General features: G+C 53.2%; 7 protein-coding genes across 7 annotated transcripts; 5 read left to right on the top strand and 2 right to left on the bottom strand.

Annotated features, from left to right (window-relative positions):
• Nucleotides 1-537: 537 nt before the first annotated feature.
• N7498_004771 (RBR-type E3 ubiquitin transferase) lies at nt 538-2,439 on the bottom strand (the record flags this gene model as incomplete). The annotated part of the gene is made up of 1 exon (XM_058451833.1): nt 538-2,439. The coding sequence occupies one exon, from the start codon at nt 2,437-2,439 to the stop codon at nt 538-540; it is 1,902 nt and encodes a 633-aa protein (XP_058308371.1).
• A 582-nt stretch (nt 2,440-3,021) lies between these two features.
• N7498_004770 (phosphatase PAP2 family protein) lies at nt 3,022-3,837 on the top strand (the record flags this gene model as incomplete). Its single annotated transcript, XM_058451832.1, has 3 exons — nt 3,022-3,069; nt 3,130-3,319; nt 3,383-3,837. The coding sequence occupies 3 exons, from the start codon at nt 3,022-3,024 to the stop codon at nt 3,835-3,837; spliced, it is 693 nt and encodes a 230-aa protein (XP_058308370.1).
• A 363-nt stretch (nt 3,838-4,200) lies between these two features.
• Nucleotides 4,201-7,583, top strand: N7498_004769 (FAR11/STRIP family protein; the record flags this gene model as incomplete). Its single annotated transcript, XM_058451831.1, has 5 exons — nt 4,201-6,162; nt 6,221-6,333; nt 6,387-6,529; nt 6,586-6,715; nt 6,767-7,583. The coding sequence occupies 5 exons, from the start codon at nt 4,201-4,203 to the stop codon at nt 7,581-7,583; spliced, it is 3,165 nt and encodes a 1,054-aa protein (XP_058308369.1).
• Nucleotides 7,584-7,826: 243 nt separating this feature from the next.
• N7498_004768 (ribosome biosynthesis protein MAK16) lies at nt 7,827-8,916 on the top strand (the record flags this gene model as incomplete). The annotated part of the gene is made up of 2 exons (XM_058451830.1): nt 7,827-7,885; nt 8,010-8,916. The coding sequence occupies 2 exons, from the start codon at nt 7,827-7,829 to the stop codon at nt 8,914-8,916; spliced, it is 966 nt and encodes a 321-aa protein (XP_058308368.1).
• Nucleotides 8,917-9,442: 526 nt separating this feature from the next.
• On the top strand, nt 9,443-10,147 carry N7498_004767 (uncharacterized protein; the record flags this gene model as incomplete). Its single annotated transcript, XM_058451829.1, has 1 exon — nt 9,443-10,147. One exon carries the CDS (start codon nt 9,443-9,445, stop codon nt 10,145-10,147), a length of 705 nt encoding a protein of 234 aa, XP_058308367.1.
• Nucleotides 10,148-10,499: 352 nt separating this feature from the next.
• N7498_004766 (uncharacterized protein) lies at nt 10,500-11,132 on the bottom strand (the record flags this gene model as incomplete). The annotated part of the gene is made up of 1 exon (XM_058451828.1): nt 10,500-11,132. The coding sequence occupies one exon, from the start codon at nt 11,130-11,132 to the stop codon at nt 10,500-10,502; it is 633 nt and encodes a 210-aa protein (XP_058308366.1).
• Nucleotides 11,133-11,616: 484 nt separating this feature from the next.
• N7498_004765 (putative MFS sugar transporter) lies at nt 11,617-13,352 on the top strand (the record flags this gene model as incomplete). The annotated part of the gene is made up of 2 exons (XM_058451827.1): nt 11,617-12,193; nt 12,250-13,352. 2 exons carry the CDS (start codon nt 11,617-11,619, stop codon nt 13,350-13,352), a joined length of 1,680 nt encoding a protein of 559 aa, XP_058308365.1.
• Nucleotides 13,353-13,920: the final 568 nt, after the last annotated feature.

Here is a 13,920-nt window from a genome sequence, read left to right as displayed (position 1 = left end):
ATATTTTGGCCTACACTGTCATCGGGTAACTCGAGGTCGTCATTGGATTGTTCGTCTTCCGATAGCCATTGGAGAGTGTGATCTATGAAAGTAAACCGATATACTGTATCAGCCACAGTAGATATTTTTGAGCAGAAAATAACGCGAATGCGAGGGGAAAAACATAGAGGGGCTTGTTCATAAGTAGCAGAGTTAAAAATCAATGCGTATAGAAGGGTGCATACAAATCTATTCGCGAGATCCAATCTGAAAAAAATGACATTATTCCTACTTAGGGTAGCCCGTCGACTGAATTAGATACAGATTAGGGCAGATTAGTATACGGACTAGGAAATAAATGATACTCGTATCCAATGCAGTGTTGTGTAAGTCTAAAGCTAATTAGAAAGTAAACCGCTCAAGCGATGCAGAAAGAGAAAATAAAACAAAAAAGCTAAAGAGGGAATTAGGCACATGCAGACATCAACTTCATAGGGAATCATTTCTCGTTAACATCAAAGAGCAAGGGAACCAGGCTTTATATTGCAACACCCGAGTTCAGAAATCATCTTCCAACTCATCACTATCCCACTCGTCTTCCATGTCATTCTGGGCCATGAACAAGAACCGCTGTAGTGCAGCATGTCGGTCTCGTGCGGCAGCAACCTGTGCCTCATCTCGGCCAAGCTCAGGTCGCTGTACAGGGCGGTTACGGTTGCGCACTTCGGCCATGGCGCGTGCTTGGGCCTGGCGCTCTGCTGCTGCTGCACGAGCGGCGGCATCGCGATCCCGGTTGTTCGCGCCACCGCCTCTAGCTGCGCCAGGGGCACGGGGTGGGACTGGTGCAGGGGGAGGAGGATGGTTGAAGGGGTAGTGGTCATCCTCATTGTCGCTAAAGTCAATGTCCCAATCAGGTTCGTCAACATTGCCGTCGCTATCAACGTCGCTCTCTGCGTCCGGGATTTCGTCCTCATCATCGAATACCAGTAGTGCTTCTGGGATTCTGTGTAGAGCTTCGGCGCCTTCGGGATCGAGACCATCTCCGCCTTCCATATCCCATAGTCGGTTATAACACTGGCTGCTGTCGTTGTTGAAATGTTGGTATGGGTTGTCTGCGGATAGCCAAGAGGAGCAGAGATAGCAAAAGTGGGTTTCGCACTTGGTACAGCGCATATGGTTGCAGCCCATGCGTTTCTGGCAACGGACATTGCAAGTTGGGCATGGGGATGTATACTGTTGCAGGTAGGCCTCGGTTGCTTTCTCTTCTACTGTCTGCTCGGCTTGGCGCCTTGGGGAGCAATAAACTAGCTCGCCGTGCCAGCCTTTTTTGCAGACGCAGCAGAAGGCGTAATTGCAGTCCTCGCAGATGGCTACCCGCTCGGCCATGGGAGGCAGCTGACCATCCTCACCAAGGGGATCGAATGCAACCCCTTCTTCCTCGTCAGATGCATCGGCATCGTCTGCCATTGGATCCGTTGGTTTCGGGTGTCTTTTTGATCGGGCTGCACCTTGGCACCACTCTCGTGGACAGTATACCGTCGTCTTGTCGGCCTCGATCTTCTTTTTGCGCTTCAGGAAGACATATCTTTGCACTGTCTCTGGAGTCAATGGAATCTGCAGAAGCTCGCTGGGTCCCAGTGTTCGGTCACGTTTCTTGCGGCGCGGTATATCGGTGTCGGCCCCGGGGGCACGTTTTGGGTTCTGATTTTTTTCGCAGTCTGGAGCAAGACATCTGACACCCTCAACGTCACCCTCGGTGATGCAAGTGTTGTAGAAGTCTTGTAGGCAAGGAATACAGAAGACGTGGGAGCAGCGCAGTAGTCGATAGCAGTTGATACCCTTTTTCGGCTCCAAACATACACCGCACTCAAATGTCTCCTGTTCAAACTTCTCCCGTTCCGTCTTGCTGTTAAAGTCCAATAGGGCGACCTTCAGATCTCGTGACAGGCATAGCTCGCCGTCGGAGGAGTCCTGAATCCCAAAGGCTGATTCGGCGAGTTGTTGAAGATGATCGATATATGTATATACTACCATATCCTTCCCGCATTCCTCCCATAGCCGTCGACAATCATCGGAGAGCTTCACGAGAACGGTAGCTGGTAACCACGGCGGAGTGGTGCTCAGCTGAACGACTGGGGGTTTCTCTGACGGGTATCCGTCCGGCAATTCGATCTCTAGACTGAGAGGAGGCAAATGTGATACTACATGGACATCTCGGGTAGGAGCCAGACCGAGATCGGCCTTCGATCCATCCACAGAGGTGGGGGGCGTCAAGGCGGCGGAGAGGCCAACATCGGGTGATTGCTGGAAGCAGACATGGGTCGGCGATGGCAGAGCAATGGGAAGGTCTAGGGCGGCTTTATATGGGGTGTCGGGCTCGACTCTGATCTCCGGGTAGATAGCGGCGATGGAGGACAATTCCACAGAGCGGTCGTCTTCGGACGACTCGAGGTCGGCCATTTCGGAGTTCGGTATTCGCGATTCAGGCACAGAGATTTCTGAGCTTCCTGAATGTTATAAACCGCAATATATCGGCCTCTGCACGTCTTATAATCCGGCGCTCATGGCCGTCGCAGAAGGCTCGCGCACTGGTTATAGGTGGAGAGTATCGGGTCGGGCACAAACGTGTGCTGCAGGAGACAATTCAACTTGCGATACCCTGGTACCTGAAAGCCACGGATCAGGATCACGGTACTCGCGTGCGGACTATTCGTGGTTGGGTCAACCGAGTCCACTGAGTGGGAGAGGGGTCTATTGAATGATGTAACAAGAGGGGAGTATAGGAAGACAGGGACTGCGTCATGGTTTGGGGCGAAGTGAAACGGTAGTGATAAAAGGGCACAAGAGCGCAATGCGGAAGAGAAGAAAAAGAGAAACAAAAGAAAGTGGGAGGCCCTTTTGGTGCCTGATGAATTTTTCGTGTCATCGAGATTCGCCTTCCCCGCCTGCATGTTCCCGCTATCTCTTATCGTTCGCCTCCTTCCTTTTACCGTGTTTCTCGTGTTTACCCCGAGCTGCAAAGCTGGAGCTGCCTGCACCACCATGGGTGACACTCCACTGGCCTCGTTGTCCTTGACACATGTCCATTATGTGCGTCCTTTGTCTACCGTGTTTTGGCCCCAAAATAGATCAAACTGACTTGCTGCCCAGAATCCCGAGGATCCCCTGTCCTTATTGTCGGCGTGGCTCGCCCTGCTGCCACAGGCACTATGTGTCTCCTATGCGACCCTAGTATGGGCATCGAGGGAGATGGAGGTCATCTTGATGTTTGCGGGCCAACTGGCCTGTGAGGCATTGAACTTCGCGCTCAAGCGGCTCATAAAGGAGGAGCGACCGAGAGGTGAGTGTCAACTGAGTTGAGCGTGTCGACGCGTGCATATGCATTCTGACCGTTACCCTACAGAAATGTTTGGCAAAGGCTACGGCATGCCGTCCTCCCATGCCCAGTTTATGACGTTCTTCGCTGTCTACCTCACCCTGTTCCTGGCCTTTCGACACACCCCGGCTTACGCGGGCCCCTATCCCTACTGCGGTTTTCTCCTTCGAGCGGCCGTTACAGTGGGCCTCTGTGCTACTGCGGTCGGTGTCGCGGCGAGTCGTATTTACTTGAATTACCACACTCCCAGACAGGTGCTAGCAGGTTGTGGGGCCGGTTTCGTGTTCGCCTGCGGTTGGTTTGTGCTCACCAGCCTGCTACGAAACTCGGGCTGGATCGATTGGGCTGTGGACCTGACCGTAGCGCGTCTGCTTCGAGTCCGTGATTTGGTGGTTAGTGAAGATTTGGCTGAGGCCGGCTGGCTACGATGGGAAGCACAGAAACTGAAGCAGCGCCACAGTGAAGCGCGCAAATCGGAGTGAGATATCTCCAAACAGCTATCAGATATACCGAATGTAGAACAGACAATCATATAGAGGCGTTTCTGGCAACTTCAGACCCATTTTGCTTCCACTTTCTCTCGGTAGTCGGCGACGCGTGACCCACGTGACCGCTATCTCGATATCACCGCAGCTCCGCATTGCTGCGTCGACTCGACGAGGTTGCTCGCTGCGACATGGTCCTGTTGCAAGAGGCCACATTCGATCCAACTCTCTTCTCTTCAATTCTTTCCTCTCGCCTCCCCCTAATATCACCCGTTTTGACCCCCAGGTGATAACCCCTCTTCTGGCGATCCACACTCCCGTGTTTTTGTACGAACGACGAGCTTCCGCAAGGCCAACGGGATGGAAACACCACCTTCAGCAAGCGATGCTGCTGTTCCGGAGCAGCACATAGTCAAGGCCGACGAAGTTGACCAGACCGGAACGGATATTTCGCCCGTCCCTGATGAGCAATTGATGGAGGAGGTTGCGGAGGGCCTGCGGCAAGAGCAGGCCTCCTCCGCCGCACCCATGACGGAGACTTCTGCTGAGAACCGGCCTGTAAATGTACCGAAACGACCAGAGCTTCGCCGAGAGGGATCAGCACCTCCTCCACCGCTGCAACCCCCTCCTCCCGCCCCCGTTCAGCAGAATGCGGATCGACCCCCGGACTCGCTCAGCCTGGCACAGCTCCGAAGGTTGGTGCAGGAGATGCCAAAAGTGGAACAGCCTGCATATGCATTTGAGTATGCAGATGCGCAGCCGTTCCCTGAAGAGATCGAGGAGTGGTTCCAATACAACGAATTCGACCGCGTTATGTTAATGGGAATGAAAGCGACCTTTGATCGCCAATGGAGCGCTTTTGGTGAACAAAACGGTTTCAAACCTGGTGACCTCTCGTGGATAGATGCACAAGACGACCTTCGTCGGACATTTATGAACCAATCCCTCGACAAGGTGCGACATGCCGAAGCCTCGACGCGCTTGGAGGCATTAGAGAACATTTGCTACGCTGTCACAGGCGTGTGGGGGCTTACAGCAGGACGCGCTGCACCGGATTACTCTACGAGTTCAGATCCGCGAACAGCGGCAGAAACTCCTCGGTATAAGTCGCTGCAGATTTCATGGATCGAGCAGAACGTCTTGCTTCTTCAGCAATGCTCTGGCATCCCACTTTTGGTCGAGAAGTTGTCCCATTTGTTTGACAAGAATCGCTCTCCATTAGGGCCCGACTCAGATGGAAGTGAGTTTGAAAAACTCAACCCGGGTGATATCGCAGCCCCCGAGCGCGAGGCCAACTTGGTCCTTACTGTGCTCTATTTTAGCATCGAGGTTGGCCGAAGACAAGAAGCTCAAAATCCTCAGTGCATTTTGATTCGTGACGCGCTGGCCGAGTCGAATACTTGTCTATTAGTCACCATTGTTGAAATAATTGCCCGGTTAAGATGGGACGAGTCCGCGAATATTCCTCTTACCAGAATCATTCTTTTGCTTTGGAAGTCACTACTCCTTGTTTTTGGTGGCAGTGATGAATTGAGGAGGGCCAAAGAGGTGCTCGAGCCAAGTCTCCCTCCTCAAGAGGATTCTGCAACCCGCCGGACGCCATTTTTGACTGCGTCTCCTCTAGACTATCACCTCTTCCGCCAGGAGATTACCTCAAAATACCCCGCCTACAATCCTCCTGTCCCAATTGTTCCCCTCGAACTCGAGAACAACTCGATTCTACCTCCTCTTCCGCAACACCCTACAAGGTCAAATTCGTCCAGTGGCCTCTTTTGCGGAGTCGGTCCCCCGATCGCTGGTGGAAATGGCTCTATTCTTCATCAAGCTGTTCACATTGCCACTCCGGCTCCATCTCCACCTCCGTCCCCCATCGGACCTGGAGGAAAAGCTGGCAAGAAGCAGAACTACCAGACTAATCAAAACTTCCCACTCATGTATCCTCCTTTAGACGATTCTAGCAATCGGATCGGTGGAAAGGGCACGACTGAACGCCAGGATGTGCTGGTTGGGAAGCGATGGGAGGGCAGTGATGTCCCGGCGTCAATCATTGAGGCTGGCAAGCTTTTCTCAACCCACGTCAAGATGACTCGCGCGATGCAACAACTCTGGGGTGAACGCGAGAATTTCATGAAGTACGACCGAGGCTGGAATTTTGAACAGCCTTATCGCGTACCCGGGTCACTGGTGCCCGATGATGTGTCTCTTGAGATGGACCAGCTGGACCTGTCAGACAGCACACAATCATCCCAGCCCAAACCAGCGGAGAAGGAAACGAACGATCCAGATGTCCAGAGACGACTTGATGCCGTTGAAACGTTCTATGTGCGGTTTTCACCACTACCCTTCATTTACAATGACTAATTCGAAATTACTTTTGCAGGCTCATACTTTGGCTCATCTGCAGTCTATCACGATCGTTTTCTTGAAGATCATTTTGACCAATGTCAGTGCTGTGGTCAATCAGGCGAACACATCTGCTTCTCAAAGCATGAGGTACGGCTCCCAAACACCCACTCAAATCGACCTAGATTCTCATACTTATTCAGCAACGGCCACGGTGTGAATGGCTCAGCCGATTTCTTCCCTGATACATCTATTGACGAACTCGATAATATCCGGTTACGTGAGATCACTGGCAAGGCCGTTTCTGGAACTTTGCTGCTTATGTTGAAGTGGTTCAAACGTTCCCGTAAGTTTGCATTTTGTTTGTATTCACATCACGAACGCTTTGCTAATCCGCGATAGATATTCTGAAATTCGAATATATGACTCAGCTCCTGCTCGACTCGAACTATCTGCCTCTGATCCTTAAGATGTTTGCTCATCAGGATGTCGATCAGGTTGTGGCACAAAAGAACGACCGTGAAGACTTGTCGTAAGTATCTTCACATTGTTTCATACATTATGGCTTGCTAACTTTAGACAGATTTTTCTATTTCTGCGCTGAGAATTCGGATCACCACGCTGAATTTGAAGATCCCGACGGAGATACTGAGAGTGAAGACGAGGCTGTGCCACCCCCAATCTCCCGACAGCGCCCCAATTTAACCAGAGGAAATACCTCTGTGCGACTTTCACCTGAAGAATGCGTTACCGATGGCCTAGGCGGTCCGACACGCCCGGAGGTTGATGAATTGGGCTATCCCACCGCGCCTTTACCGAAGGAGCCGATCACCACCTTCTCATTTCGAAACTTTTTCTCCGCCATTAATTACCTCCACATCATGCAGAAGATCACTCGCGACAAAGCGCACCGCTGCCTTCTTCTCGTCCAGTACAAGTCAAGTACCATTCTCCGCAAGGGTCTCAAGATCCCTGACCCTCACCTCCGCTTCTACACCCTGAAGTTATTCAAGTCGCAGGTGCCCTACTGCGGCCGGAAATGGCGCCAGAGCAACATGCGCGTAATCACCGCTATCTACCTATATTGCCGACCAGAGTTGCGCGACGACTGGCTTGCGGGCTCCGATGTTGATGCTGAGGTGGAAGAGGCGCTGCCGTTGGAGCAAGCTCTTCGCGGATTGACGCATTGGTGGCATCTGCGACAGTACAAAGACATTATGGGCGGACCGGAAGGGCCGTCTATAATGGAAGAGGAGCGTGACTTTTTCGTCCGAGAATTGGAGTCTATGGGATGGGGTTGGGCGGAGGAGATTTGTGAGGATTCCGATTTAGGTCACAGCCATATGATGAATGGGACGGAGTGGGAAGGGGCTCCGATCCAGATGGAGGGCTGGTCATGACGAAGATGTCGTCTAGACTAGCAAGATAAATGAAATGCATATACCCTTTCCATTCAAAATAATTCATAGCGACGGGAATAATGTTGGCAACCATTGGCGAAGCGTATAGATCGATGAAGTTTCGGGCCACTGACGGCGCGCTTATCGATAAGCAATTCACGTGACCGCCACTTTTTTTTTCATCGATCAACATCTGGGCAGCGGTTCTCCAGTACCGAACATCACCTCTCATTTTTGCCCATCATGTCGGACGAAATCGTCTGGCAAGTTATTAACCAGCAATTCTGCTCGTACAAACTCAAGTGAGTCCCTTAAATTGATTTTCCAGCCCCCCCGGTTTCCCTGCCTGTATCTTGAAGAATTCGAGACCGTCGCCAGATCCGCAAACCTGAACACTCCGCTAACGAAATCTTTTCTCGCTCTCAGAACCACCAAGGGGCAAAACTTCTGCCGCAATGAGTACAACGTCAGCGGTCTGTGCAACCGGCAGTCCTGCCCGCTCGCCAACTCTCGGTATGCGACGGTGCGCTCCGACCCAGAGACGGGCGCTATGTACCTGTACATGAAGACCATTGAACGAGCCCACATGCCGAGCAAGTGGTGGGAGCGCATACGCCTGCCGTCGAACTACGCCAAGGCACTGGAGATGCTAGACGACCGCCTCATCTACTGGCCGAAATTTTTGGTTCACAAGTGCAAGCAACGTCTTACTCGCCTGACGCAGGTGAACATCCGCATGAGGAACATTGCCAAGGAGGAGGACCGGCTTGGGGAGAAGATTGTTCCCAAGCTGGCGCCTAAGATCCGCCGTCGTGAAGAGACCCGTGAGCGCAAGGCTGAGTCTGCGGCTAAGGTTGAGCGCGCTATTGAGCGTGAGCTCATTGAGCGTTTGCGCAGCGGTGCGTACGGTGATCGGCCGCTTAATGTTGAGGAGGGGATTTGGAAGAAGGTTATGCGTGGTCTGGAGCGTGCTGGTGATGGTGAGCGCGACGAGGATCTGGATGACGGCGAGGAGATCGAGGATGAGGAGGAGGGTGTTGGTGAAGTTGAGTATGTTAGTGACCTCGATGATGAGGAGGATCTGGAGGATATTGAGGATTGGCTTGGTGGTGAATCGGCCGATTCCAGCGACTACGATGACGAGAGCGACGATGACAGTGACTCCGACAGCGAGCAAAGCGAGGATGAGCAGAAGCCCAAACCTGGCACCAAGCGGAAGCTCGCTGCGCCGCCGGTCAAGCCTCGGAAGAAGGGACCCCAGAAGGGCAAGGGCCCTCGCACCGAGATCGAATACGAGCAGGAAGACACTGGTCGGGACTTTGTCATGGCATAGACTCCCCGAGTCTGGGAAAAGTTTATCTGATCTTGCATGGCGTTGGGTCGAGTTTTATATTTTTCTGTGTAATCGGGCATCATACCCGGCTGTTGCATCGACTGCCACATGTATCTGTCAATACGGGTCTAGGATACCATTTTCGTTGTTTCCATTTTTATTTTTTCATAACACCGTAGTCTTTCCCGTGATTCGATGCGCTTGTCGCAACTCAACTGCTCGATTCTTCTGAAACAAAGTATACGGTCACGTGTTCTGGTACCCGCCTCCTGTTTCACACCCGTCAGCACCGCCACTCTTCAACGACCACAGAAGCCGGTTGTTTTGTCGGAAGCGCGTCTAATCACCTCTAATTGCAACACAACTGTCGAGCTTAAGCTCGATCGGTGCCAATCTACACTCTACACGCACCTGCATTGGGCTTCTGCAGGGCTGCATCTCCGCATCATCTCCACCCCACATCGAAGCTGTCCTCTACCGCTCGCGCGTTGTTTATCCACACCAACAACACAATTCAACACCCGAAATGACCTCTTACTTCTCGTCCTTCACTGGATCATCAACCTCGCTCTCCAGTGCCCTGGGCTCGCGGCTCAATAGCCTCCGCCGCGCCATTACTCTAGGCGACGAGGGAGATGACCCCGAAAACGAAGACAGCTCGCACATCTCCAATGCCCTCCGAGCCTACTATATAGAAAAGGGACGTCCTTTCCCTCCCTGGCTGCCTCCGGACCCCAAGACACCCCAAACTGCGCCGACCCGTGTCGTGGCAACCTCTCAGCTTCCCCAAGGAGGGTATGGCCAGCCACCCGCCACCGCCGCCTACAGCCGGGGTGGAGGTCTAGGCGATCTATGGGGTGATTCCGGTGCATCGAAACCGGCAGCTGCGCAGACAGCCAGTCTCCGCCGTGGCCGGGGTGGCAATGCTCCCCCGCTTGTTTCTATGAACACCGCGCCGCCGGGTCCCGTTTCTACGCCTTCGCCACCGCTCGCACAAGCTCACTCGCACTCTCCCGGACCGTCAGGTGGTCTGCATCCCCAGGGAGCCCGACCTCTACCTAGCCAGCGACTTGGGTCGCACCAGCCCACGGCCTCTACGCGCGTGTCCCAAGAGCGGACTGGATCGGCACAAGAGCGACTGCGGGCAAGGCTCCAAGGTGGAAGGTCTCCGAGCCCGAATATTGATCCGAGTGTGAGGAAGCCGGTGGGATCATCGGGGAGACCTTGGTGAGAAAGGAACATTGCATTTGGTCGCATTGTCATCAGCATGGCGTCGGGAGTTTTTGCATTCTTATTGCCTTGGAACCGTACATATCTCCCAATGACAATAATTTGAAATAACAAACCCACATCCACGTAGAGTATCGTGGGATCCGTGAACCTGCCCAGATCTGTTTCCCCGTTTGTATACTTCACCCTGCACCAACACGCGAGGAAGCGAGTGGACCAACCCCCAATTTCACCCCCGATGACACGATGATTGTGCCATCGAAGTGGAATGTTTAAAACCGTGTGATCATCCAGAGATATCCCCCCAATTATGTAACTTTTGGCGCTGGTCCACTCGGCCAAGCCACCGAGCTTTAGAGCCAACGAATGACGCCCTCGGCCTGCCAGACGGGCAACTCCCGCACGAATGAACCTTGAATGGGGCATGGGGATCCCGTGCCACCGTCTTTTCCTAGCGAGAATCGGGACTCGGTTTCCACGGACTCGTCCCGAGAGCTATGGTCCCGAGGACGCCAGTCCTCTAACTGGAGGGGCATTTCGCCGAAGACTCGCCGACTACACTCCTCTCTCCATGGGGAAGCCAACGCCCCATTCTGTCGCGTAATTAATCTGTATGTCCCGTCCGCAAAGCATGACACGTTCAACGGACACTCTCCGAAGCCGGACAGGTATCTCGGGACCTCGTCGTCGATCCCGAAATATTTTCGGGTTATGGGCTCGGATTGCAACCTCCCGTTGATACCTATACTCCACTCACGCCGACTGATGATCAACGGGCCGGGAACCCGGGAACCCTTCCAGAAGAACAGTGGCGATGGCCCAGGGGTCGAAATGGGCTTGAGAGTTGGGGCGCAAGTTGTCGAACTTTGGAAACGGGACTGGTTTAAGCTTTTGCGGGTTGCGATTCGTCCAGACGCCCGATCAATCCCCTCGGATTCTCCGGCCTCCTCCACATTCTGGAATCCCGGCCAGCCACGCCGATGCATACTCTTTTCGGTAGCTAGTCACCTTTTGGCCACCGGTAAGGCCTCTCTCCCCTCATTCTTCTTCATGGATGGCGTCCTGGTCCGATCTCATGGTTGGCCCGGTCCTGACGGGTCCGTCTCCACATCCTGGTGTCTGTTCGATTTCTCCGTCTGGAGCACGCAGTACTCCAGATGGAATACCGGTAGAAACATGGGGGTGGCGGCCGAACCTACTGTAGTTAGACTTTTCCATATCCGTCCTTCCCCACTGCCTGCGTTTTTTCTTAGCGTCACAGGTAAAGCGTATTGCCGGGCGTCATTGCGAGTGTGTGAGATCGACCTCAAATAGTCCGTGTTTCCCCCTCCATTTTGCTACCCTACTTTCCCCAGTCGTTTTACTTCTTCCTTCTCCGTGAACATCCTTGGAATCCGGTCTGAGACCGATCCTGTTACCCTTTTATAATCTCACGTAACACGCCCTTACCCTATACGGGTTTCGTCCATCATGGCAGACGAAAAGAGCGTCAAGGACGCCGAGGCGCCCCAGAGCACCTGGAACAAGGATGGCGTTGCCGAAGAGTTCGACGAGGTGGCTGATCAAAAGCTGTCCATCCGAACAGAGGCTGTGATGGATGCTGAGCTCGCCCAACTCGAAGAGCAGCTGCCGTCGCTGAAGAAGCCTCGCACCGAGATCGAGATTACCTTCTCCAATCCCGCCGTCTTCACCTGGGTCCTTGTGGCCTTTGCCTCTATGGGTGGTATGCTCTCTGGTCTGGACCAGTCGCTGATTAGCGGTGCCAACCTTGACCTCCCCGGCGCTCTGAATCTCAATAGTGGACAGAGTAGTTTGGTCGATTCTGGTATGCCTCTTGGTGCTGTTGCTGGTGCTCTCATCCTTTCCCCGTCGAACGAGTACCTTGGCCGTCGCATGTCTATCATTGTTTCTTGTATCTTGTACACCATCGGTGCTGGCCTGGAGGCTGGCGCTATCAGCTTCGATATGATCTTCGCTGGCCGTTTCATCCTTGGTATGGGTGTTGGTCTGGAAGGTGGTACCGTGCCTGTTTACGTCGCGGAGTGTGGTAAGTTCTTCTCTCCCGTACGCTGTATACTGGAATCAACCTAACATACCACCCAGTGCCCCGCAAGCTCCGTGGTAACCTCGTCTCGCTCTATCAATTCAACATCGCCCTTGGTGAAGTCCTCGGCTACGCTGTCGCCGCCATCTTCTTCGATGTCCCGGGGAACTGGCGCTACATTCTCGGCTCCTCTCTCGTCTTCTCCACCATCCTTCTCGTGGGAATGCTCTTCCTGCCCGAGAGCCCCCGCTACCTAATGCACAAGGGCCACGAAGTAGCCGCCTATTCCGTCTGGAAGAAGATCCGCGGCTTCGCCGACTTCGAATCCAAAGACGAGTTCCTAGGCATGCGCCAAGCCGTAACCGCCGAATCTGAAGAACAAGCCCGCACCAAGAAATACGCATGGATGGACTTCTTCACCGTGCCGCGCGCCCGCCGCGCCATCGTCTACGCCAACATCATGATCGTCCTTGGCCAGTTCACCGGTGTCAACGCAATCATGTACTACATGTCGACCCTAATGGGCGCCATCGGCTTCGACCAGCGCACTTCCATCTTCATGTCCCTCGTTGGCGGCGGTTCCCTTCTTCTGGGTTGTATCCCCGCCGTCCTGTACATGGAGCGTTTCGGTCGCCGCTACTGGGCCAACGTCATGCTGCCCGGCTTCTTCATCGGCCTCGTCCTCGTCGGCGCAGGTTACACAATCGACTACCAAAAGTACCCCGCTGCCGCAGAGGGTGTCTACCTAACCGGTATCATCTTGTACATGGGTTTCTTCGGCTCTTACGCTTGTCTTACCTGGGTCATCCCGTCCGAAGTCTTCCCAACATACCTCCGTTCCTACGGAATGACAACCGCCGACGCAAACCTCTTCCTGTGCTCGTTCATCGTCACCTACAACTTCACCCGCATGATGGAGTCCATGTCCCGTATCGGACTGACTCTCGGTTTCTACGGTGGTATTGCCGTGGTGGGCTGGTTCTACCAGATTATCTTCATGCCGGAGACCAAGAACAAGTCTCTTGAGGAGATCGATGAGCTGTTCTCGCAGCCTACTTCCGTTATTGTGAAGCGGAATATGAAGCAGACTGCCGAGGTTATCCGGGATCTGTCTCACTTCCGCTTCCGCAAGGTGTTTTCGCCTGAGCCTTATTCATCTTAGATTTGTGGAGATTATGATTTTCAGAGATTGTTTAGGGGATGAGGGATTGTTTATGTGATGCCTTTATGAGCATGAACTATAGTGATGTGATTGTACGACTCGCCGCAAATATACCCCTGATTCAAATTATGCCGTACCAAATATCTAGCTTTAGATGCTACGTTGGTAGTTCAACATGGGTTATCCAATACACTTGTTGTTGTACTTTGCTTGATCTTGGGCCGATTGAGGAAGAATCGAGAAAAGCCACCGAGGAACAGGCCCCGGCAGCTAAAGAGAAGCAGCGGATATAAATGATGCCGAGAAAGATATTGAGAGGGAGATTTAGGAGAGTCGGAAGAAAGAAAGGAATGCGCAGAGAGTCTCAGAGTGAACAATAGTGGAGGGCAATTACATGCCCTGTACAAGTGTTCGTGTCAACTCGGTGAGACACCCCGCCACTGACTGTCTTCCATTTCTGTGACCTGTCATAAGCTGTGTAACGTCTCAAGTGGCAAATGGTTCTTGAGCACAAATATTCAGTTGATACAACATTCCCGTTGGCTTCACTGTGATACCAGAACCTCTT

Source organism: Penicillium cinerascens, assembly GCF_028974065.1.
Source record: "Penicillium cinerascens strain IBT 15544 chromosome Unknown contig_5_segment0_segment0, whole genome shotgun sequence".
Lineage (NCBI taxonomy): Eukaryota > Fungi > Ascomycota > Eurotiomycetes > Eurotiales > Aspergillaceae > Penicillium > Penicillium cinerascens.
This window is presented reverse-complemented; position numbering and strand designations above follow the sequence as displayed.